At 36.0% G+C, this 23,592-nt stretch overlaps 3 protein-coding genes and 1 long non-coding RNA gene across 8 annotated transcripts in view; all 4 read left to right on the forward strand.

The window, feature by feature from the left end:
* Positions 1-206: 206 nt before the first annotated feature.
* LOC141657759 (uncharacterized) lies at positions 207-3,705 on the forward strand. Of its 2 annotated transcripts, XM_074465095.1 has the most exons (3): positions 207-500; positions 1,761-3,127; positions 3,422-3,705. In XM_074465095.1, the coding sequence occupies exons 2-3, from the start codon at positions 1,814-1,816 to the stop codon at positions 3,458-3,460; spliced, it is 1,353 nt and encodes a 450-aa protein (XP_074321196.1). In that variant the 5' UTR covers positions 207-500; positions 1,761-1,813; the 3' UTR covers positions 3,461-3,705. The 2 variants fall into 2 exon arrangements, with proteins under 2 accessions (XP_074321196.1, XP_074321195.1); XM_074465094.1 differs by lacking the exon at positions 207-500 and having other exon boundaries at positions 1,558-3,127.
* A 1,412-nt stretch (positions 3,706-5,117) lies between these two features.
* LOC141657760 (uncharacterized) lies at positions 5,118-9,983 on the forward strand. The gene is made up of 4 exons (XR_012548853.1): positions 5,118-5,326; positions 5,520-6,284; positions 6,661-9,591; positions 9,681-9,983. It is a non-coding gene; the product is annotated as an uncharacterized LOC141657760 (long non-coding RNA).
* Positions 9,984-10,189: 206 nt separating this feature from the next.
* LOC141656217 (uncharacterized) lies at positions 10,190-13,528 on the forward strand. 2 transcript variants are annotated; one of them, XM_074463060.1, is made up of 8 exons: positions 10,190-10,519; positions 11,229-11,485; positions 12,108-12,179; positions 12,264-12,331; positions 12,406-12,547; positions 12,635-12,712; positions 12,799-12,888; positions 13,140-13,528. In XM_074463060.1, the coding sequence occupies exons 2-8, from the start codon at positions 11,261-11,263 to the stop codon at positions 13,239-13,241; spliced, it is 777 nt and encodes a 258-aa protein (XP_074319161.1). In that variant the 5' UTR covers positions 10,190-10,519; positions 11,229-11,260; the 3' UTR covers positions 13,242-13,528. The 2 variants fall into 2 exon arrangements, with proteins under 2 accessions (XP_074319161.1, XP_074319162.1); XM_074463061.1 differs by having other exon boundaries at positions 10,191-10,519; positions 13,149-13,528.
* Positions 13,529-20,133: 6,605 nt separating this feature from the next.
* Positions 20,134-23,592, forward strand: part of LOC141657771 (protein CELLULOSE SYNTHASE INTERACTIVE 1-like) — a 468,470-nt gene continuing 465,011 nt past the window's right edge. The window contains exons 1-2 of one of the 3 annotated variants that reach the window (XM_074465108.1): positions 20,134-20,578; positions 20,955-21,122. The gene's annotated coding sequence lies outside the window, so the exon portion shown is untranslated. Of the gene's footprint in view, positions 20,804-20,954; positions 21,123-23,592 lie in introns of all 3 variants that reach the window. The other 2 variants (XR_012548856.1, XM_074465109.1) reach the window with 2 other exon arrangements.

The raw sequence follows: 23,592 nt of genomic DNA on the forward strand, positions 1-23,592 counted from the left end.
GAGACATCATTTTTCCCTTCAAATTCATTTTATATGACTCCACCTCATTTTCAAGTAATTTCAACATTCACCTTTTACCATTCTTCCCACAATTTATCCTCAACATCTATCATTTACTCTACTTAATATAAGTGAGAATAACTAATAAGTTGAAGGGGTTTTCCTCAAAAAAAAAAAAAAAGTTGAAGGGGTTTAAGTGGGCTTTCGTACAAGTGAAATTAGTCAATAGCAGAGGGTACGGTGTGAATTTCCCTTACAATTATTCTATCACTGCTCCCCTTCCCTTCCCACCACTGCTCCCTCTCCGTCGGTATCAACAATATGAGGAGGATTGGTTGCAACTTGCACAGTCTACATCTCCTTTTAATTAGATTTGATTTGATTCGTTTTATTATTTTCTCAATATCTGCTTTCTTCTTTGTTATCATAGATGCACGGCGGTGGCTTGTAACTTAATTTTTTCCAAAAAGTCTCCAGTTTTGACATAATCAAGGTGGAAGGTATTGAATGCTTCTTGCTCTAATGATTTTTTTGGTGTTATTCATGTCAGTTGGTCTCCCTTTTTTAGAAAGCCCACTTAAATCCGTCTTAAACCCCATATAGGTCTCCCTTAAGACGGAGCGGCTAATAGGTAATGTTTCCAATACTATCGTTGAAAGCTTGTTTACTTTCCACTAGTGCAATCACTTTGAATTCCCAAGTGTCTAATGACAAAAAAACTTCCTTTATATTGAATACACTATGGTAGAAGAAGTGGTAATTGATGTATTTCAGTTGCATAGTAGTTTAAAAAAACCGATAAGGATGGTAGAAATAACTAGGCTAGGACCCGTTCAAAGTTGATTTTACAATTTTATAGTTATATCATTATAGTAATTTGAGTGTGTAGCATTTTACGCAAACCGTCTACTTTAGATAAATATAAATTCAATCTAATAACAACACAACACAAGAATTTTAATGTATATAAATGCAAAAAAGATGTTTATGAAACTACTATAACATTCATTCGTTTGCTGGATTATGTTTATCATTAACACCCAAGTTTGCTAGTCTTTTCTTTATTTGCCATGGGCTATGTTACTCAGACTCTTCTAATTTCCTCGCGTACCCGTGTCCGACACTCGACACTCGGACATGGGTATGACCCTTGGACACTTCATTTTAGACCAAATATGCATATTTTTCAAAAAAATAGCCGACTCCGACACTTGGACACGTGCCCGTGTCGGATACTTCTACACGAGTCTGAATAACATAGGCCATGGCTCCTTTTGATTTTCAAATCCCCTGTTTTATGGCAGGGGATAAATGTTTCAGTAACTGTGCAATTAGCATTCTTTGGATACGCTTACGAATAACAGGCAAAAAATCGACAGATAATCAAGCTTTCTTTTTGCTAATAGCTAATGTTTCCAATACTATCATTGAACGCTCCTTTACTTTCCACTAGTCAATCACTTTAAAGTAGTCTTGCTGTTAATTATCTGATCTAATATAGGCTGAACTATCCAATTTCCAATTGTCTAATGGTATGAGTGTATGACTAAAACAACTTCTTTCATATTGAAGTACACTATGGTAGAAGAAGTGGTAATTGACATATTTGAGTTGCAGAGTAGCATAAAAAAACACGTTAAACATGGATTTTTCGAATTTAGAATTCAGAATCTTGTCAGCCCGTTGGACTATTTGGTTATTTTAATGAACATTTGGTTTATATTTTACATGTTTGGCTCTGCTTTTATTTGACTGTAAAGTATGGTTTTACAGCCGGAGGTCTTGAACTATATTCTTTAACTTTCCACCAATAATGGTGATCATTAATGGTGAGAAATGCTCCCTTGTAACCTGTCGCCGTCAACAAAGTCATAAGTATGTGCCTGATGAAATATGGCTCGAGATTTTTTCAAGATTGCCTATCAAGTCTCTCTTCATAAGTCGATGTGTGTGTAAGTTGTGGAGAAACAATATCTTCACCCTGGGAAATATAATCGACACCGACCCTATGTATATTCCTCTGTGCGGTCTCTTTCTTGTATGCCTTAGACCTGATAAAAAAGACTCTTTTTGCTACATTTGTTTGAGGACCAAGACGTGTTTCATCACACGCTTCAACACTCCCAAAAATAATTTATATTACTCCAGTGGCTTTGAAAGTGGGTTGCTGGCTGACTTATCCTTTGATTTTTCAATAATATACAAGTTCACAAAGCGTGCTCGTGATAAGCGGTTTCTTGCATTCACTGTGAGCGGAGGTTTGATTGTGGTAGCTCTTCATGATGCCAGTTGGGAAGTGCGCAATCCAGCCACTAAGCAAATTTATGTTGTGCCAAAGTCCCCGACTACGGCAAAACATGGTTTTAAATGCCACAATACTTGGGAAATCGGTGGTCACATCATCAAACTCCCTTCCCGTCTCACCGAACAAAGGTCTGGCTTTATTTTTGTCATGTTTTCTACCCAATTGAGCATCACGGAAGTCTACTATTCGATGACTCGTACGTGGAAAAAATATGATATGATGCTGGACGCTGAAGTTATGGCGCCAGGAAACTACTGGCATGCATTAAATTATGTAGTTTGCAATGAAAGTGGAGTTTTGTGTTTGTATGTGTTGACAAACAAGGGCCTTGGCGTAGCACTGAAATTCGAGGGCTCCATGAATTCTGAGATGAGTCAATACTGTTTTCCTTTGCCTAAAGTCGTCGTTGCAGGTGTAATGAATAACACAAAAATTTGGGAGTGTGAAAACAGCCTTTATCTTTCCTACTACAACCCCACTGGACTCTGGATTTGGAAAGCGGGTTGCACCCAAATTGATGCGTGGGCGTGGGTCCCTTTGATTGAGATCAAGCCTGCAAGACAATGGTGCAAGCCAGTAGCCCGTGAACATCTATCCAAAGTGGTCCTTGATGCAACGGTTCGTGTAATTGTGCTTGCATGGCACCCAGATGTTGCTGTTGTATACCTTATGGTCAAATCCTCAATATTTGCATACAATTTAAATACGGACACCCTTGACACGATTTGTGGTGTAAAAGATGATGGTGATGGGCGTACAGACTGTAATTATTATGCTGTTACTTTTAAGCCGTTCCTGAACTTTATGGATGCTGGTGAAGAGGTAATTGGGCATGTCGCTACTTCAGTCCTTGCCTTTAATATTTAGTTATGTCATTCAAATATCAGTCCTATGTGATTTGAGTTGATTTTCCGTAAAAATCTTACTGAATTGATATTGGTTTTGTTTGGTTTCCAGTACCAGTATAAGTACAAGTTTAAGATCTTCACTGCATTGTGCAGTTATATATGATGTCGTAGTCAAATAATATAAGCTTCTTGTAGTAGTTACCAGGCTGTTGGACTGACTACACTATTGGAATTTATGATCAAATTATGTTGCTCTTGCTGTTTGCAGTTGCCAAGCAATGGATGCGAGAATGCGACTGAGAGATAGGAGAAGTTGCGCAAAGCCAATGGAGGACCTCGCAATTGGAGGAGTCTGTTTATCTTTTAGTTTGAGCCACTCGTTTTCTGTTCTAGTAGTTTTCACTGCCGGACTTGTTTATTTTTGCTGTGTACTCAGAATTAAGTTTGATCTCCCTTTACATTAGTATTCTATTTATAGATACAAAGTTCGAAACGAGAATATTTGTTAATTTACTTATAATTTTGTTTGTTATATATTTTTTTTTCCACCTCTCTTCTTTAATCCCAATCCCATCCCCTGCTTCATCCTCACGTCGCGATTACTTTCCCCGTCTATTTCGTTATACTACTATTTCCCCTCATATTTCTCGATTTAGGTTTTTGCGCTTTTTATCTTTAAAAATTGTAGCTCTAATGTTTAGAACATCTCACTGCGCGCTGTTGATTGTAATGGTTGTACTTTATAATGGGTTGTTATGATCTTGTTTGCGTTGTATATACCGCTAATTGGGTTATTGTGATCTTGTTCTGAGCTGTAGGATGATGATCGAGCCGTTGGTGAAAGGTGGGTTTTAGTCCTCGTAGCTAAATTAATTACTATTACACTCGAAAATAATCGAATCATTAATTTAATTTACTGCTATGCATTTTGTTGCTGTTAAATTTTCGGCGATTTACAAGTTTATTGTATTCTTACCGACCCTGTGTTTATTGTTGAAGGTCGTTACGAGGTCGTGGAGGAGATTGAAAGGGGGAACATAGTCATGTACTCATTTTATTTCTTACTCGAGTTTGGATAAATTCCAGGTTTTAAATTTGGTTTACATTTGATTAGCCTGAAGTCCCGGGGCATGGGGTTGCCGTTGGTGAAAAGTCCTGGGGCCAGAATTGCTCTTTGTTTTCTGCTGCTGCCTCGTTGAATTTCATGGTTTGGTTCTTGATTTTACATTTTCTTGGTTTTTACCTGTTTCGCATTATCAATTCTTTTTTTAATAGTTTATTCAGTTTCATATCGTTATTTTTCACCTGGATTTTTACGACTAACTTGAGGTAAGATTGTTTACGTATTACTTTAACTGATTGTTGTTTGACTGTTTTGTTTCGTTTGCTGTGTTTTCAGTGTTGGTGCTACGTGTCGGACGATGTAAGGTTTTACTTTCGTGGGTTTCGTTAGTCTTTGTTGCGCGCTATTAGTGTATAGTGAAAATTTGGGTATTCATCTCTGTCCACTTCGTATCTCCTCACTGTGAACTGTACTGCGTTCTTTTTTAGGGTGTACTACTTGGGGCACAATTTTAGCTGGTCGTTTTGTGTTGGGTGGGGTTATTGACTTATTGGGTTATCCATTGCTGTTGCCGTGTGTTGTTCTTTCTATGTGCCTTCAATAGAGTTGTATGAAATTGCTGTGGTAATGAGATCGTTAAAATCTAGCTGATGGTTGACGCTGTTTGCGAGTAAGGCAGTTTAGCATAGTGAGAGTTCAATGGCTGTCAAATAGAGTTGCTGTTAATTTTCTCCGTGTTGTTGAGTTTCGCTTGTATTGCAATTAAAACTTGCTTTTATTCAGATTCTCTGTGGGATTGCTTGGTTGGAATGTAGGTGTGCCGGTCTCAGAATTTAGGGATTGGTGTATTAACTTCATGATGCCCCAGGCGGATGACTTATAACTTATCGTCAGGTTCACATTAGTCTGTTCTTTTATTGCGATGTTCATGTTTTCTTCCTTTAATTTTCATGGCTGGCTCTAGCATTTTCGGACTACTTGTTGCTCACATGATCCTTAAATTTTCAGGCTTCTTTTAATGCTTCGACGACCTGTTACTTGAGCTCTGAGTTTTGGTGATGGGTTCTGGCATGATCTGATGCTGCTTTTTATGGTGGTCTTCAGCTGCAGGTTGTCCTACCCCGATTTATTACCATGGTATTTGGTACCGGAATCGTATGTTCATGAACAGTGTACCAATTACTTGATAACTGTCCATATTCTTACTACCTAATTGTCGAGAGTGATTTGCACTCTTTGGTATGAGGCGTGGCAAAGTCAAGTTTTGTTTATTTGACAAGTCTCCATCGCCTCTTGTTTGCAGGTTTTGCTTTTGTGATGCCACTCTTTAACTGACCACATCTATTATCTGCTCAAAAGCCATGCCTACCTGATGCTGTCAGTGCTGTTTTTTCTGTATGTGCGGGATCTGCTATGGACTTTCCCTTTTGCGTCTTTCCTTTGCGTTAGGACTAGACGGTGGTGCTTCCTAAACAATGAGCTGGCAATGCGTGTTGCTTTAGATGCCCGGTGCAGTAGATGTGGGCTGTCAGATTTCGCTGTGAGAAGTAGTGTTCCTTTTGTGAACTCTAACTTAGTATTGGGTTCTATGTCTTACTTTTAGGGAGAGACAAGTAGGTGTGTGGTTGTGCCAGTCTAAGCGGCTGTAGTTAGCGTGTTTCACGGGGGACGTGCAGCTCAGGCATTTGTCCCCCTTAAGTGAGTGCCCTGTGTATTGCTATTTATGAACTGGCAACTATCTAGGCTCTTTTCTGATGGTCTCTTGCTCTGTCTCTGAAAACAGAAGTAACTCAGTAATGGGTTTAGGGGTCCACCGTGCAGTCGGTACTGTTGTTGCCATCAAGGTTTCAATTCAATTTCTTGGGGTTTTAGGGTTACTCATATTTAATCATAACATAACATTCATGATTTTTACCTTTTTTTTTGGTTTTATGAACAACAATGGTGATGCCAAAATTGGTATGAGCAGCGTTAATTGGTTGGGTTTCTTCTACTCGGCTCGTCTCATTCTCGGCCGTTTGTTGCTCCTCACCCCTAAATACGACGCCTTCAACAGAACCTAGCATCGGTAAGATGGATTCTTTGTTGTTGATTTCAGGCTAATATCGTCTCTTATATTAGGCGGGTAACATGCATCTGTTGGTGCGATGTCGGCTCTATTGTCGTGGGTTTTTTTGGGGATTAGGTTCTGTAAATAAGGTCTTAGATTGAAGTCGGGTTGTTGCGATGTTGTTGTAGTTGGAGGCCCTTTCGTATTCAATTAGTGATATTCGTATTTCTGTTAAACGTATCTTAAAGGATAAAAATGCTTTATATCCATTTGCGAATCCCAGGTCCATTTGAAGCTTCATATCTGATATTTCTGGTGATATTTTAAGGACGGAACAACTGATGTAATGCTTCTATCTTCTGTTAGATCTGATTTTTTTCTGGTGGTAATGCAGGAGAGTTCACAGCTTGTGTGTTTAATCCATAATGTCAATCAAGTAGATCTCAGAGGATGAGGTGTTTACTGTTGCTGTCATGGAGCTTAATGGTAATCCTTCTGTTGTTGCTAGAGAGGCCTCTGGTGGGGTTGTACAATAATTTTATCGCTGCAAAATGAGAATTGAGGTAGATGACACAAAGCCCTATGTGGAAAATCCCATTTCTGATAAGTTCATTTTATCCTATAGTTATTTATTTGTCTTTTATATGTAGTCCATTCTTTTGTAGAGGGATCTCATGAGTCTCAAGATTAGAACTTTTATCGATGAACCAAGTATCCTAATATCATAATATGTGTTGGATAATATGCAATTGAGGCGTATGATCTGGGGGGCCTTATGGAGCCATATGTGCTTCGTCTGCCTTAGTCCTTGAACCTCATGGCTTGCTGAAGGTAACTCGATCACAACATTTTGAACAATCTATAAACTATTCTATGCGCATTTACTTCAATTTGGCTGCGTGTCTCATATTTCCTACATCTGGACATGACCCGACATTCCAATACATCATTTTCTGCCAAAAATATGGAATATATTCAGAAAGTTACTCTCTTCGATAGTCATTACTCTTATGCTATCTCGTGTTTTACATTTTAGTCGTACAACATTTCCCTTACTGAAAAGAAACTTGAGTGTTCTCTATTATTCGGTATGTGATAAACGGTTGTCTCATTTCTGGGTTTCACCGCTTTTCCTACAATGTGCAGTAAGTTGTCAGGCCCAAGCGAAATAGAGAATAGAGTTATGGTGGATGGAAACCTCATCACCAGTAGAGGACGAGGCACCACCATGGAGTTCACACTAGCTATAGTTGAAAAGTTTTTTGGTCGCATAAAAAGCAATCGAGGCCGTGTTGTTTGTTCATCCATAGTACCCTTTCTGTATGGTAAAATTTCGGTAAGACAGTCCTACGTTTGTCAAGACTGAGTATCTAAGATCTTAGAAAACCCCTGAAAGGTTCACCCAGTCCTCTATCGTATTTGCACATTAATCTTGAGTTTGGATGAAATACGAGTGGTAAGATGAGCTATATAGTGTCATTCTGTGTATGAATAAAGTGTCATCGGAATCATGCTTCAGTGGTTTATCGTCAGTGGTTTATGAATAAAAGCTTGTCTAGAACATGTTTCAGTCATGACTTGTACCTTTATGTTGCATGATTGCATTTCCAAGTAGGGTTTTTTGTCAAACAGCACCTTATAAAAATGTGTTTTGTGAAACACCACCTTAAATAATTTTTTTGGTTTTTTGCCACCTTTAAAAAATAATAATTGTTTAACAGTACCAAATGGCCGGAATCTGGGTAAGAATAGAAAACTCCGACACTTACCTGTTTTATTCTTTTCATTTCTCTCCAAATTTTCCCTCCATTTTTTCTACACTATCTCCGCTCCTTTCTCCTATCTATTTGATGCAATAAAAAGTGTATAATAGCGGTTGCGAATACAGTACCTCTAACTAGTAAAAAGCAGAGACTATTGCTGCCCAACATTCCTCATCCTCCACCTTATGATGAGGACATGTAGGGGCGAAGGTATAGCAGATATTGATGAGGTACAATCCGTTTCACTCATGCTTCTTTAGCTTTTGATAGATTAAACCTAGAAGTGGACTACTGATTTAAAAGATAAGATGAATAATCAAAATTTTTGTATTGGCTTAAGAAATTGGTGAAGATAATTAGGGGAAAATGAAACATTAGATACCAACACAAACTCATAAGAAAAGAGAAAAAGGTGAAAGACAAAGGAAGGAGGGTGAAGAAGTCTCGAGGAAGGAGGGTTGGAGGGTGATAATGGTGAGGAAAGAAAGTGAAGGAGTGAGGAAGTAGTCGAATATGAAGTCAATGCCGGAATTATTTTAATTTTAGTCAAACCCCGACCATTTGGTACTGTTTAACAATTTTTGTTTTTTAAAGGTGGTAAAAAGCCAGAATTTTTTTTAAAGGTGGTGTTTTACAAAGTGCCCTATATTAAAGGTGGTGTTTGACAAAAAATCCTTCCAAGTACTTGATGGTTTCTTGGCTACATTCACTCTCACTGTTGACTCCGACTCTGCTCATAATGTTGCGACAGCTCGGTTGCCAGGCCGTATTGAAAAAAAATTATCTGGGCCTGCATTCGGAGTGTTTGTTGCCTTCCTTTTATTGCTTTTATAGATTTAGATATTGTCGTTGTTGTGGTTGCAGTTGTCGCTGGTTGCGGAGTGAGAGCTTCAGCTCAGATCTAGAGGCATTGATTCTGACTCTAATTATTCAAATTCCGCTTGATTGTGTTAATTCATTTTTCGTATTCCATTAGCGTCTTTTCAATGTTTATTATTTTGATCTTTGTTTTCTGGGTGGGTTGGTGGCTTACAGATTGCAAGTTTTCATATACAGGACAATTTTAATGTGGCGCTATATTTTTTTTGCACCTCTGAATGCGTTAATTTTCTACTTATGTGAACCGATCTTTGCCTTGTGATTTGTAAAATCATCATTTTGTTTAGTCTTTGTTAGGGTATTTTAATCATACTTAAACAAATGACTCAGACTGTGGAAGTAGTGCTTAACGCCCTTACATCGGCTCGATCAATTTTGTTTATGAAATGGAGTTGTGACATGTTTTGGGAGCATCTTGTTATTTTGATGTTCAAAGGCTGAAACTTTCTTAGGAATTCGTTAATGTCTAAAGAAAGGCAGAGCTGCCTTGCTTAGGTGGTTATTACTTATTAGCGGTAATTTTATTTAACCTCAACCGAGTTATAGAGATTCTGTTCTAATGATAGTTGTATTGTCTTACCTGGTCGCAGTGATATGAAGAACCTGATTGGGGAAGCAGTATGCGGGATATGCCAGGAGAGCTTCAGCACTTCCGTCACAGCTTTAACTGTTCCCATTGACATGTAAGTTTTGGCTTATTTTAATATTTATCATTGCAGATCACTCCCACACAAAATCAGACTCTAACCCACCAAACATTTTGTGCATGCAGAATGACCATAACATTCCAGGCAACAGACGACACTGGATATTATAACCCGGTATTTGACAACTTAACAAGGCATTATGCATATACGATGACGATGAGTAATTGATGTGATGGCGATGATGATAAGGAATTAATGTCGATATTTGTTCAATGTCCATTTTATCTCTGATTTATCCCATCTAGGCATGATTTTTTTCTCTGATTCTCAATTCAATGTCGATATTTGTTCTAAATTCTTCTGTTTTACGTTAATGTGCCTTATTTTCGGAAGGTAAAACATGTAATTTTGTTCTTGCCCTTTTTAGCGATTCCTCCGCGTGCTATTTTTTTCAAGTCGCTTATTTGAAAGCTGGAAGTGCTACCTGCTTATATTTTCTTATTGATCTCTCTTGGTTACCTTATTATGAAGACCGGTTTTCCTAACGTGCGTCCTAAGGGCACACATTAGTAACCTAATGTGGAAAGTCACAAGATATTAATCTGTTGTTTACCAAACAGACCATCATTTACGTCATTGTTATGGTATTACCCGGCCAACAGCCGGGCATGAAATCTAGTTGTCTCTATTACTCGAGACACTTTAAAATACTAAATAGTAAAGGGAATTACGACATCGATTTTAATACCGACGGGGTTGAACCCATATCATAGGCACCGACTTGCATAACTATTAGAATTATAAAATTAATCCGTGCAATTTTGTGCCTAGAACTAGTTATTGTTATTATTTATATATTCTTTTCACTCAATCTATTGCTTCAATTTTTATCCAGACTTCCATAATCATCAACACAAAACAATTTTAATCCTCCTTCACGTTATTCGATTCATTTCCCTCCTTTGTAAGTCTCTTTTCCTTATAATTATTCTCTTGTTTTTTTTAGTTAGTTTCTTAAAAAGAGTCTTGCTTTTCTATGATTCATTATTCATACCCTTTTTCTGAATTCCTCTATCTCAACCTTTTCAATCATTTCACTTCTGTTTTCAATTGAGTACTTCCCAAATTTCCCAATTTGTTGGAAAAAATTATCAACCTTTCTCAAAGATTAGGTGCTTTTTTATCGTTTTTTTTTAATACTCCCTCCGTCTCAATCGATCCTTCACAAAAAATAAGGAAAAAATAAAGAAAAGTAAGCAAATGAACAAGACGGACCGCTTTTTATTTTCAGTGTTTAATGGAATTTTTATCACGTTTTTTTTAGTTTAGACGTTAGTTGGTCATGGGCACCAGTTATACGTCGTGGGTAGTAAACTGTTATGTTTTTATTAAAAAAATTCTCTAGTATATTATTTTTTAATTAACTGCATACAACATGTAGTTATGGTTGTTCAACTTACTAGGTTAACCAAAATTTGATCACAAATATTTTGGTTCGTCAACTCCCTTAAGCCCTTATAATAATTATTTGATTATTTATTCGCAAATATATTGGTTCATCAACTCTTCTAACTAGTGATTAATGACGTGATTTTCGTAACTTTCAGTTCCAAAGAGTTGAAGAAATTGTAATAAAGGGTAATTGTACTTTGATTGATTGGGTTGTAGAAAAGCTCGTTTCGAAACAAGTAGTTATTATTTGAAGATGGGTGATCATTTAGCATTACTCGTGAACCGGCTACTTACAGAGTCAACATTACATGCCGCGATTCAAGTGGATTATGAGGACGATGAAGAGTACTTGGTACCGAAGATAGACATAAAAGATGTCGTCTCGTATCCGAGGAAATTGGTTGAGTGTAGGATATGCCAAGATGAAGACTTGGATTCTAATATGGAGACTCCTTGTTCTTGCTCTGGTAGCTTGAAGGTTTGTTTTCTTCTTTCCCTTAGATTTAATGATTAAAACAACCTCTTTTGCATAATAATAATAATAATTGATGCTAAAAGTAAATCATTGAAGCTAGTACTCAAAGGTTGTTAAATGATTTGCATTTATGATACTTGTATAATTGTATGGAATTAAATAAAAGCATCCATTTACGTTATTCTATTTATCAAACTGGTGATTATTACTCCTAGTTGGTAATTAACAATCCCTCCGTCCCAGTCATTTGTTTAAGGAAAATAAGATAGCGCCACCGGGTGACGCTCAATTTGAGTGCTACCCTGGGTATAATTGTAAATTACTCAAGTTTTTGAGCTCTCTACCGAAATTTAAATTTTAAACTTACTAATAATAAAGGGTAGTTTGGTAACTTAAAATATCAATAAAGGGAAACATGGTTAGCATGCATGAAAACTGAAAAAAAAAAATATTGCAAAACTGTAATGATTTTGTTTAGTTAACACGAACTCATGACTAGTTGGATGAATGAATAACTTGATTAATTATCTTATTTTTCATAACAGTAATTCGTATGGAAGATTGATTTAATGGCAAAGTGTATGTGTTGTAGTTGCATGCTGAAGTAGTTTTGTAATGCCTGCAGTATGCTCATCGAAGATGTGTGCAGAGATGGTGTAACGAGAAAGGTGATACTGTTTGTGAGATTTGCCATCAGGTTTGTATCATATGCATTGCTGCTTTGCGTGGTTCATGTCTTAAAATTTAACAGTAAATAAAACAGACGTTATTTCGAATGCAGAAATTTGAACCAGGTTATCGGTCACCCCCACCGTTATTGAAGTATGGGCGCATCCCCGTCAATTTCAGGTGAATTTCTCTTCTACTACATAATATCAGGTTCATTAATGCATCAACATGAAAGGATGGATGCCTTTTTGCAGGAGAAGTTGGGAGATAAATAGAAGAGAGTTAGCCTTGGCACAATTGCCACAAACAGTTTCCAGTGAACATTCTCTGATAAATTCTGACTATGAGGAACCTTGTTCGAGAAGTCTGGTTTTCAGATTTGCAGTTGCAGCAATTGTATGAGAATCTTATCTTTGACCCTTTTATCATCTCATTTTCCTTGTTTCCGCAGCCCATCATACTAAATTGATTCTTCTTATACAGTTTATTGGCCTGTTGATTTTAAGGCATACTCTGCCAATCATGGTTGGGGGTTCTGAATTCGTTCTACCGCTTTTCATCGTAAGTTGAGATGAGATTCACTAAATTTGGATCCCTTGTTGAATGAAATCTCATCATTTTTTGAATATAATTAACTTGTGTTTCAGCTGGCAGCACTTCGAATTGCGGGGATTTTGCTGCTTGTTTATGTTACCATGATGGCAGTTACCGGACTAAGACGACAAACAAACCAAGATGTATGTTTCGTACTTTATTTACTACTCATTTTCCGGTTGGTCCGGTTCATTACCTTAAAAATGGTTTGCGTCCTAGGTCAGATTTTGACAGGCCTAGTTAACAAAATTTCTAGGGATATTCTATGGTGTATCCTATATTTTTGAAATTCTATGGTGTATCCATGAACTCTCTATACGTTAGTCTATACCATGGCCTTATTTATTGTATTTGATATGTTATTTTCTTAATTGATCTATATTTATATGATCAGGTTGTTCAGGATGTTGTTGCTAGTATATCAGCTATGTCATCTGACGAAGAGACCGAGCCGTTGGATCAACAACAGCCTTCTCATGTCATTCAAATCACATAAAAGCATCAAGACTGCCTTATTTCATTGTATAACATCCGGCAGATCTCGCCGATTCTATCCCATGAAAGGATTATTATTAGGATATTAGGCCTATTAGGGCCGACTATCATTAGGGTTAGGTTACGACGGTTACCGTCTAGGGTTTAGAATATAACACAAACAAAAAGAAAGATACATCTTATGTACATTACCAGTATAGAGAAATGAAATGTAAATACTCCATAGTTTCTTGTATCATGAAACATGATCTTGTTTGTTTAATGCTAGATGGTTTTTATTTTCGTGTCCTTGATTGTTGCCCTTTTTCCCGGGTGCTATTTCATGGTCATGGTGGTCGTTTGGCTTATTGCCTCAAGAGAAGTTCAATATCTCTCCTAGGATATTTTCGTCTTAAAATTAAAACGGATCAAATAACATACTTTGTATCACTTATATAGATAAGAGTATAAGAGCATTCACAATAGAGAGGATGTTATCTTCCTCCTATTTTTCCACTCTTCTTCTATTTTTTCGACACCTCATTTTCTCTTTCATCAATCTCATTTCTCACCATTATCATCCTCTTCCATTATTTTTTCCCACAATAGAAAGGATCCTCTCATATTAAATCTCTTATTTTTAATAATCTCAAAATTCTATAAAAGAGAAAAATAAAAGAATTATTATGCAACAGACAAATAATGATGGGTTTGTGGGCACTAGGGTCAATGTAAGCTTTCCTCTAAAATTAGAGGAAAATAGAGGAAGTAAGCATCTCCCTCTTGCTAAGAGGATGGGCAACATGTGTAAAGAATAATATTAAGGATATTCCTTAATATTATTATTGTGTGAATATATTGTAGAGTAAATTAACAATTACTCCCTTTTATAAACCACTTTCCTAAAATAACTCCCTTATGAAAACTTTTTAATAATTTACTCCCATAAAATGTTCTCAGGTCAAAAATTGCACCCATTTCAATATTCCGGTGAAAATTCTTTTATTATGACCGTTTTGCCCTTGCGTCAATATTTAGAGATTAGCTTTAGACATCCCATCTTTTCACTTTTTACCTCATTTTCTGATCAACAATGGGATTTCTGTTAAACCAAAATTCAATTCATAAAATTCATTTACAATTTTACAGTTTTTTTCCCTCTATGCCACTGCCACTTTCATTGCCATTGATTTAGATAGTTAAAATTAAAATTCATTTACAATTTTACATCACCACCATAACTGTTCATCATCATAGAAACTATTCGATTCACATCCATCTCCGTTTTAAACCCGACATCGGAACGAGTTCAAATCAACAGCGCGAAAACCTGACACCGAAGCTACACCAACGATCCAATTTCTGTGTTTGAACCCCTTAATTTCTGGGTTTGAACCGTAATTTCTGGATTCAAAACCCCTAATTTCTGAGTTTAAAATCCCCAATTGCTCGTCATCCAAAGTTCACCCGATGGAATCAATTAAATCCTCTTGCTTCCTTCTTCCTTACTTCTTTACTTCAATTTCATACCCAACTAGGCCAAGCCAATTCCTCGGGTCACTTGAACACAAATCACGACCTGACCACGATGATTGATGACGATCGTCGGAGATGGCGGCGCTGTTTTCTGGTGTTACTCTCACCCGATGGCCGTCTTGGTGACAGACGCCTGGTCACGTTGGTAGAGGAGTATAACGGTGGTGATCGTGCCATCTGGGCTCAAATAGTGTGTCAAACGGCGTTCATTGGTGGCTGCATGTGGTTATTGCGAGACTCGGCGAAAGAGTTAAAAGAGCAGGAGGTTGTTAGGTGCGGATGAGCAAGGTGGTGCCGTTGAACCGAGACCACCGGAGGGGAGAATTGAAGTGGATGAATGATGGGAAGAGTATAAGGGAGATAGAAAAGACATGAAGTATATAAAAGAGTAAAGAAGGGCATTTTCGTCATAAAAGTATGCTTTAAATCAAAAAAATTGAATTTTGACGGAATTTGTCACCGGAGCTTCAAAATGGATGCAATTTTTGACCTGAAAACATTTGAGGGGAGTAAATTATTAAAAAGTTTTCATAAGGGAGTTATTTTAGAAAAGTGGTTTATAAAAGGGAGTAATTATTAACTTTCATAAGGGAGTTATTTTAGGAAACTTATAGTGAAATACAAAAAATTAATTAGGTGTTACTTTAGCATGATTTAAGTAATACAAAAATAAAAACATTATAAATACTGCGCATTATGTGCGGGATCTAAACTTGGAGTTATTACAGTGGTAAAATTGTTAAATACTCTAAGATCTTTATCTAAAAGTAAATTTTATAATTAAATTTCAAATGGAGTTATTACAGTGGTAAAATTGTTAAATTCTCTAATATTTATATCTAAAAAATCGTTCATTTGCGTGGAATCTATGCTAGTTTTACTATTAGGTTTTTAACAAAAATAAAAGCAAAATACTACTTTCATTATTTCTTTTTAATTATTAAAATTCTTGAAGAGACAATATATTATTGCTAATGTAATGCTGTTGCAGTTGGTCTATTTGGCGATGAAGAAAATGTGACCATTTCTTAGATAATCGTTACTCACTTACTCCCTTTATCCTATTTATATTGTCTTACTTTTTATTTTTGGTGGATTTAAAAAAAAAATACCAATATAGAAAAGATGAGTGATTTGTAGTGTAAATATTTACTAAATTTAAAAAAAAGGACAATTATTTTGGGAAAAAAAAGACAACAAATTTGGGATAAACGGCGTATGTTTTATAATAAAATGGCCATGTTTGCTTGTTACAAACTACAAATGAGAATTTGTGTAAGGAGAAAACATAAATGGGAAAGCAAAGTACTCGTATCAATGAAAAAGGCAAATCATTATATATATAAAAGAATCATGTAAAAATACTGATGTGGCGCAACCAATTTTCAGAAAACCACTCTAGAAGCCCTCTCCTTCACTCTCACAATCTCAGTCTTTCTCAGCCAATCAAAACTAACATTTGGAGCTCTCTCATAAATTGGACAAAATGGTCCATTCACTTATGTAGTTTAATTATTCATTACAAAATAGAGGGGTAAAATAGTCATTATCATTCCATCCTTAGATTACCACACAATACCATTTTCCAAAGTCTTTTTTTTACCCAGTTTTAGCCACTCCCATCTCTGATTGTTTTATTTCAGGAAGAACTTTCTTCTTTGAAATGAGATAAGAAAATGATGATCCGTCAATACATCTTCCTCCTTCAATTTTCTACTCTCCCGGTTACTCGGCATTCTCAATCCAGTCCATTAACTCCATTCCCAACAACATTCTTTAACTCCTTTTACCTTCATTCTTTCAACTTAATTAATTGTGATTTCATACTTTCTATTGACTTCTAATATTTACTCCATTTTGGATACTTTGTTTTTCTTTTATTACAGTTACTAATCAAAGTATATAAAAATAAGAATTATGGGTTGTATTTAATTGATGAAAATGGCGCAAGATGCATTTTATGAGCACTCTTTGTTTGGTGGAGCAATTTCAATGCATTTCCAGGTTATTCAACTTAATTCTTGTGATTTTTGTTAATATTTTATTTAATTTGTTAAAATGAATGTTTGAAATTTGTGGCTAATGATCAAAATTATTATCCCTGTATATTCAGAAAAGACCCTAAAAATTCTACCTACCCTCTCACCATTATTATCCCTGTAAATTTATTTTTTCACTCTTCTCAAAACTAATATAGTAATTTCAATTCACAAGAATCTCTAATACTCTCCAACTTCCGGATCTCCAACAATCCACTCTCAAATTTTTGATCTTATGCGATAATCCATCAAGGCAAACATTCGACTCAGTGAGCACTGACCCATCATAAGCAGGTAATTGTAAAAATGTGTGCTTTTTGAAGGTTTTTTTTTTTTGGAATTTGAAACCCTAATTTTTGTGATACTGAGTCTTAACCTATGATCTAAAGATGTAATATTTGAACGAATGAGTTAGTGTTGAATGAGTTAGTGTATTTGTTTGTATTGATTGTTGCTATATAGTGGCTAATTTCGGTGCAAAGTTTAGCATAGTCGTATAGGAAAGGATGTTATTTGATGGCTGCATTGCACTTTGTTCATTCGTTTATCGGGTTAATTTGTCGGGTAGGCTAAGAAAGTTTGGTGGGTAAAGAGATGTGAAGGTTTTGACTATAAAGTGTAGAATAAAGTAACAATCCTCCAATCGGCCAGCTCCAATAAATTAGAAAACAACATGTTCGCCATTGTGTATCGTTTTGTTTCCTCATCCTGCCTCAATCTCTCCATCTTTCCCTGAACTTCATCCTACCTCCACCTCTCCATTGGGTTGGTTGTGTGTTTCGTATACTCTAGGGTGGTTTGCGATTACAATGTTGATATTGTAGTATTATTCTCAATTCTTTTTATTAATCATGGTAAGACGATCTAAGTTCTTTTACTACATCTTTTCTTATCACTGCTACTGCTTTTTTTTGGGTGACTTTTGTTACTGCTCTTTAATTTTGGTTCTTATCGATTCTATATGTGTATGTTATTGGCTCGGGCTGCAGATTCTTGAGTACAAAATTTTTTGACGACCTTATAATGCGACTTGATTTTATTTTCCTTTTATATAATAAGTTGAGAGTTGAGACAATCGGATACTAGCTCTTATATAAATCTACATTAATATTTTCTGCTAATTTTATCCTTCCTTCTATTTGTTTTTTTAGTTAATCATGTAACTTTGAACATATAACGAACAATATTTTCTGATTTCATGGGTTTTACGGAATCAAGTTACAATATTTGAAGTTTAACACTACCGTATTCTGAGACAGTATAAGCATGGCAGCATTTATAGTGTATTAACTATTAACCGAGTTAAAGGAGAAGTTGTTAATTTTGTGATGAAGTCTCAAACCATGTTTAATGTTATGCCTAAAACTATTCTACCTTTTGACTTCAAATAAACAAAATAAACATTTTGATGATGTTCTGAACCTGGACTTTGATGTCTCATTTGAATCTGTTTTAATATATTTTAAATTTTTCATTAGACAATAGACATCCTTGATTTGACGGATTATTGATTACTCCCTTTGTTTCGGCCATTTGTTTACCTTTTATATTCTTTATAAGAAGTATTTTAAGCAAAGGTAAACAAATGATTGAGAAGGAGGGAGTATTTCAAAACCCAAGTCAAGAGCGCAAATCTTTATAATAGTATTGTTGTTAATGAGTAATCCATCGAACAGTATTGAGAAGAAATCATGACTCTCCCTCCTTTTTAGTCATTTATGGAAGTCCGTGAGGTTGAAGCTCCTGGCAGCAGCCAGGAATACGTGGCTCCACAAGAGGAAATCTGTGCACAATTTTCAGCTCACGCAGCAAAGCAGTCAGGAATCTGTTCAATGTCTAACGGCAAACCTTCTTATGGTATAAATGCGGTCACAAGCTTATTCGCAAGGATCTTACTAAGCCTAAGGGTGCGTTCAAAAATTTTAATGCTATGGTTCGTCATTTTTTATGACGACAAATGAAATGCAGAAGCAATGCATACAATGGAACTTACATCTGGATTAATGTTTCATTTTTTGTATGTTCACTATATGCAATGTCCGCAGAACAGTCACTTTTACACAAGCCACTTTTTATCATTCTTTGATACTTAAAATCGTATAAAATCGTTTTACAAAAGAGCTTTTAGTTTTACCCACTAACTTTAGAACTATATTAGTATAAAATCGTGTTACACAAGACTAACTTTTGAAAATAAATAGAGTTTTGTTACACACTAAAATTGTAGAATATTATACTTTATTTATATGTTTACAGCATAAATGTTTTTTTTATACAAATAAATACCGAAAAGCAAGCTTACCTTGAAGACAAGGCGAACAGTGCAACAATGTAGAAGCATTTACTAATAAAGCTCTTTCAATCTCCTTCCGAATTTTACATTAAACTTTACATTAATGGTTCACAATTGTTCAAAATGAGATTTTTGTATTAATCTAAGTAATTTAAAATTTATTTTTGCCGGAATTTTGTAATCATGTGATTTATGGGAAGCATGACTGAAATTTGGGTTATTTTGGTTAATTTTCCTAATAAAACAAATAGATGTATATAGTTTGACATTCGACAACAACATTATTTCAGGTCTTCAATGTCTCCCGTAAATTATCGTCCAACATTTATTTTACAAGTTTAATAGAGATTTTATTTAAATATTTGTAAATAACTCCGTGAATTTTCACGGGTGTTACACTAGTTCTCATATAAAACGGGTTAAATATGTCCATGTAGGATGAATAAACAAAAACAAAATGCATGAGAAAAGTAAAATACTCCTTTATAAAGGATGAACCGTTTTAAATTTATTAAGGGCATTAGCAATAGACAAACCTTCAATACGTTGTTCTAATGCCACATAAGATAATATACAACTCATTTACTTACAAACCTCATAGCAACAATAAATAAACCTCTTCAAGGTTCATAACATGACTCATTATATTATTTCTTCCCTCACATTCTCTTTCCACAAACCTGTATACTATATTGTAACCCCTCTCATCCATGAACCTCAACACTCATGTCCAACAATAGAGGTTTTATAGGCAAATCTCTAAAATAATTGACACATCATCCTACAAACCTTTTGACAAACCTCTATTACTAATGCCTTTAGGAATAACTTCGTTTTAGCAAGACTAGCCAAAGAAAAAGGAAAACGGAGTAGGAAGGAAAAGGGAGTAGCCGAATTGCAAAAATAAGAAAATGCAGACATTGGGATGTGTCGGTGGGATAGCTTGTCTGTCAATTTTAGTCCTCCCTGTATTCCCATCATCACTCATGTGAATTCTCTGTCTTATTTCAACAGTATAAAACAGAAACTGTTGTCTTACCCCCATTACAACTTACAGTAATTCTCCCTATAATTACTTCACTTGATTGTTCAATTATTTTTTTTTTGAAGAACTTGATTGTTCAATTATTAGGCATACTTTAATTTCAGCTAAAATTACTCTTTTACTGGTATATATTCAGAATTTACCCAAATCGTATTCTTATAAAATCAACCGTAATCGAAAACACTAGCTACATTAATCACCCTCTACCAAACCTTTTAATTTCGATTTGGTTTGATTTGATTGTAATTAAAATTTCCCTTGTTTGTTACGCAATATCCATCATCAGTCGCAATTAACATTATAAAAATGAAAATAAGAATAATTAGAAAAATGGAAATTATATAATTAAGGTTCATCAGCAGCTTTCACACACTCTTCCTCAATTTCCTCCACTTCTCTCTCTTTCACTTGCCTTTCTACTGCTGACAGTGAGACAGTCTCATAAGGTCCTATCTCTTTCTCTCTCTAGATCTCCTGCTTCTTTCTCCATTAATTCCTCCATTTTTGCTTTCTCTCTACTTGTCTAATTCATCTGCATTTCTACATTTATATACACATAAATATTATATACTCCATATTTGATCAGTCTTAAGCTTGAGACGGATAATGTGCGTGAATTTGTAAAATATAATATATGCGTATTAATTTTCAGTACAATTCAGCTCAATTTTGTAAGTAGTTCTTCAGATTGATCAATTTATTCATTTCACTCGATCTACTCATTTCTACTTCAGATTTACATTTTATATGCATGAGTTTTTATTTAATTTGATAATTAAATGATGATCTGAAATTGATTTACTAACTTTGGTCATTGTACAGGAGACTGTGATGCTTGGATTTTAAACCGGATAAATTTTGATTACCAGAAATCGCGGTAATAGTATTGAATCTAGTCATTGTTTGTTTGCTTAAATTATAAAGCTGGCGGCCGCGACTGCTCGGAGGTTTGCTGGCAGTAATGGCAACGGCCATTCGCCAAATGATCTGGTACTGATTCCTATCTATATCATGCTACATTTGCTTTTTGCTGATTTTTATTGATATATGTATGTGTTTTGATAAGGATGGTTGTTCCAAAGGTTGTATGAATCTAAAGATTTTTTTTTTGAGTTTGTTCAGGGCCATCTAAGGGGAGGTTCCAAGAGGTTCTCATAAATGGGGCCCCGTAAAATTAGAGGGTCCCAAATTACTTGTTTTCATTTTCTTGTTTTTTAAGAAAAAAGTAACATGCTAAGTTTTAGGCCAAATATCACTCACAAATCTTGTTTTCGTAGTTTATTTTCGCAGTACTTTTTTCCAGTACATTTTGCTCAATTTTTTCCACTTGTTCACCCTTGGCTAAAACAAATAGCTAAACCTAATTCCCTTGATTATTAGTCATGTAATCTCTCAAATCAATCAAATTTATTTATATATTCAATTATGAATGATGTGTGAAAGATATGGACGACAAGGTTCTGGTTCAGGATAACGAAATAAAGGCTAGATGGAGTTCTTACTTTGATAATTTATTCAATGGACATCAGTAACAAGGTTTTGGGGATGTAGAGGTAACACCAAGCATGGTTAATCGGGAATTTGTGCGTAGAATACAAAAGAGTGAAGTTAGAAAGGCGTTAAGGAAGATGGGGTCAAAGAAAACAGAGGGACCGGATAGTATACCCATAGAAGTTTGGAGGTGCTTCGGGGAGAAAGGGATCGAATGGGTAACCATGCTCTTCAACAAGATTTGGAGGAGCAACAAGATGTGGCTTGGAGGAGAAGCACTCTTGTCCCTTTGTACAAGAACAAAGGTGATGTTCAAGAGTGTTCCAATTATCGGGGAATTAAACTTATGAGTCATACGATGAAGTTATGGGAGCGGGTAATCGAGCAAAGGCTTAGGAGATGTGTAGACATCTCGGAAAACCAATTTGGATTTATGCCCGGGAGATCGACTATGGATGCGATTTTTATCATGAGACAGTTGATGGAATACCATCGGGACAAGAAGAAGGACTTACATATGGTTTTTATTGACTTGGAAAAGGCATATGATAGGGTACCAAGAGAAGTACTTTGGCGGGCTTTGGCGAGAAAGGGTGTGTCGCGAAAATATATTGACCTCATAAAGGACATGTATGAGGGGGCTAGTGCAAGTGTTCGCACTAATGTTGGGAGAACGGAAGAATTTCCTATTACCATCGGGGTGCATCAAGGTTCCGCACTTAGTCCTTTTCTCCTTGCTATAGTTATGGATGAGTTGACAAGGGATATTCAGGACGACATCCCTTGGTGTATGATGTTTGCTGATGATATTTTGTTGATTGATGAGACAAAAGAGGGGGTGGAGAGAAAGTTGGAATTGTGGAGGCAGACTTTAGAGACTCGTGGGTTCAGGCACTCGTGGGTTCAGGCTGAGCAGGAGTAAGACTGAGTATTTGAGGTGTCAGTTCACTAAGGTGGCGGGGTTGAGATCACTAAGGTGGCGGGGGGGTTGAGATCGACAGAGGCGAGGAGTATTATTTTCGATGAGAATGTTGTTGAGGGTTCAGATTTCTTCAGATATCTAGGATCTATTATTAAAAAAGATGGGGAGTTAGACGGAGATGTGGCTCACAGAATTAAAGCGGGATGGTTGAAATGGAAGAGTGCTTCAGGGTTTCTATGCGATAAAGATATGCCCCAAAGATTAAAGGGAAAATTTTATCGCACGGCAATTAGGCTCGCCCTACTTTACGGCTCCGAGTGTTGGGCGTGAAACATTGTCACATTCAAAAGATGAGTGTGGCGGAGATGCGCATGTTGAGGTGGATGTGCGGACATACAAGGAAAGATCGGTTAAGGAATGAGGTGATTAGGGAAAAGGTAAAAGTGGCGCCAATAGAGGACAAGATGATGGAAAACCGACTAAGATGGTTTGGCCATGTGAGAAGGAGACCTATGGGCCTTTTGATTAGGTGGTGGAGACTTGGAGAACAGAAAAAGTCCCTAGAGGCAGAGGGAAGACCGAGACAGACATGGTTGAGAGTGATAGAGCATGATATGAGAGTTCTGGGGCTTGAGGAGAGTATGGTGACGGAGAGGGCACAATGGAGGGAAAGGATACATGTGGATTTTTAGTATTTGATGTTTTTTTGACAGATTTAGTGTTTTTTTATTTAATTTAAAGAAATTAATTTATTTATTTTTCTCCCCTTTATTACACTTTTTCACCAACCACTTTCTTATTGATTTTACATGGTTCATTCCGAATCCTTAACTCTATTTCGGTTTTTAAAAATCATTTTAATCTTTTCTCTCGATTTAAATTTTAAGTTTTTATAAAAGAAAGACGGAATTCGATTTTAAAACCCCTAAGTTCACCTTGACTTTCCATTACATTTTCGTTCTTCCTTTTTGTTTTTCATCTTCCCTTTTTTATTCGCATTTTGAGGCGTGCGTTCACCCATGGACGGTTCGAAAAGATGATTCATGT

Source organism: Silene latifolia, chromosome 5 (assembly GCF_048544455.1).
Source record: "Silene latifolia isolate original U9 population chromosome 5, ASM4854445v1, whole genome shotgun sequence".
In the NCBI taxonomy this organism is placed as follows: Eukaryota; Viridiplantae; Streptophyta; class Magnoliopsida; order Caryophyllales; family Caryophyllaceae; genus Silene; species Silene latifolia.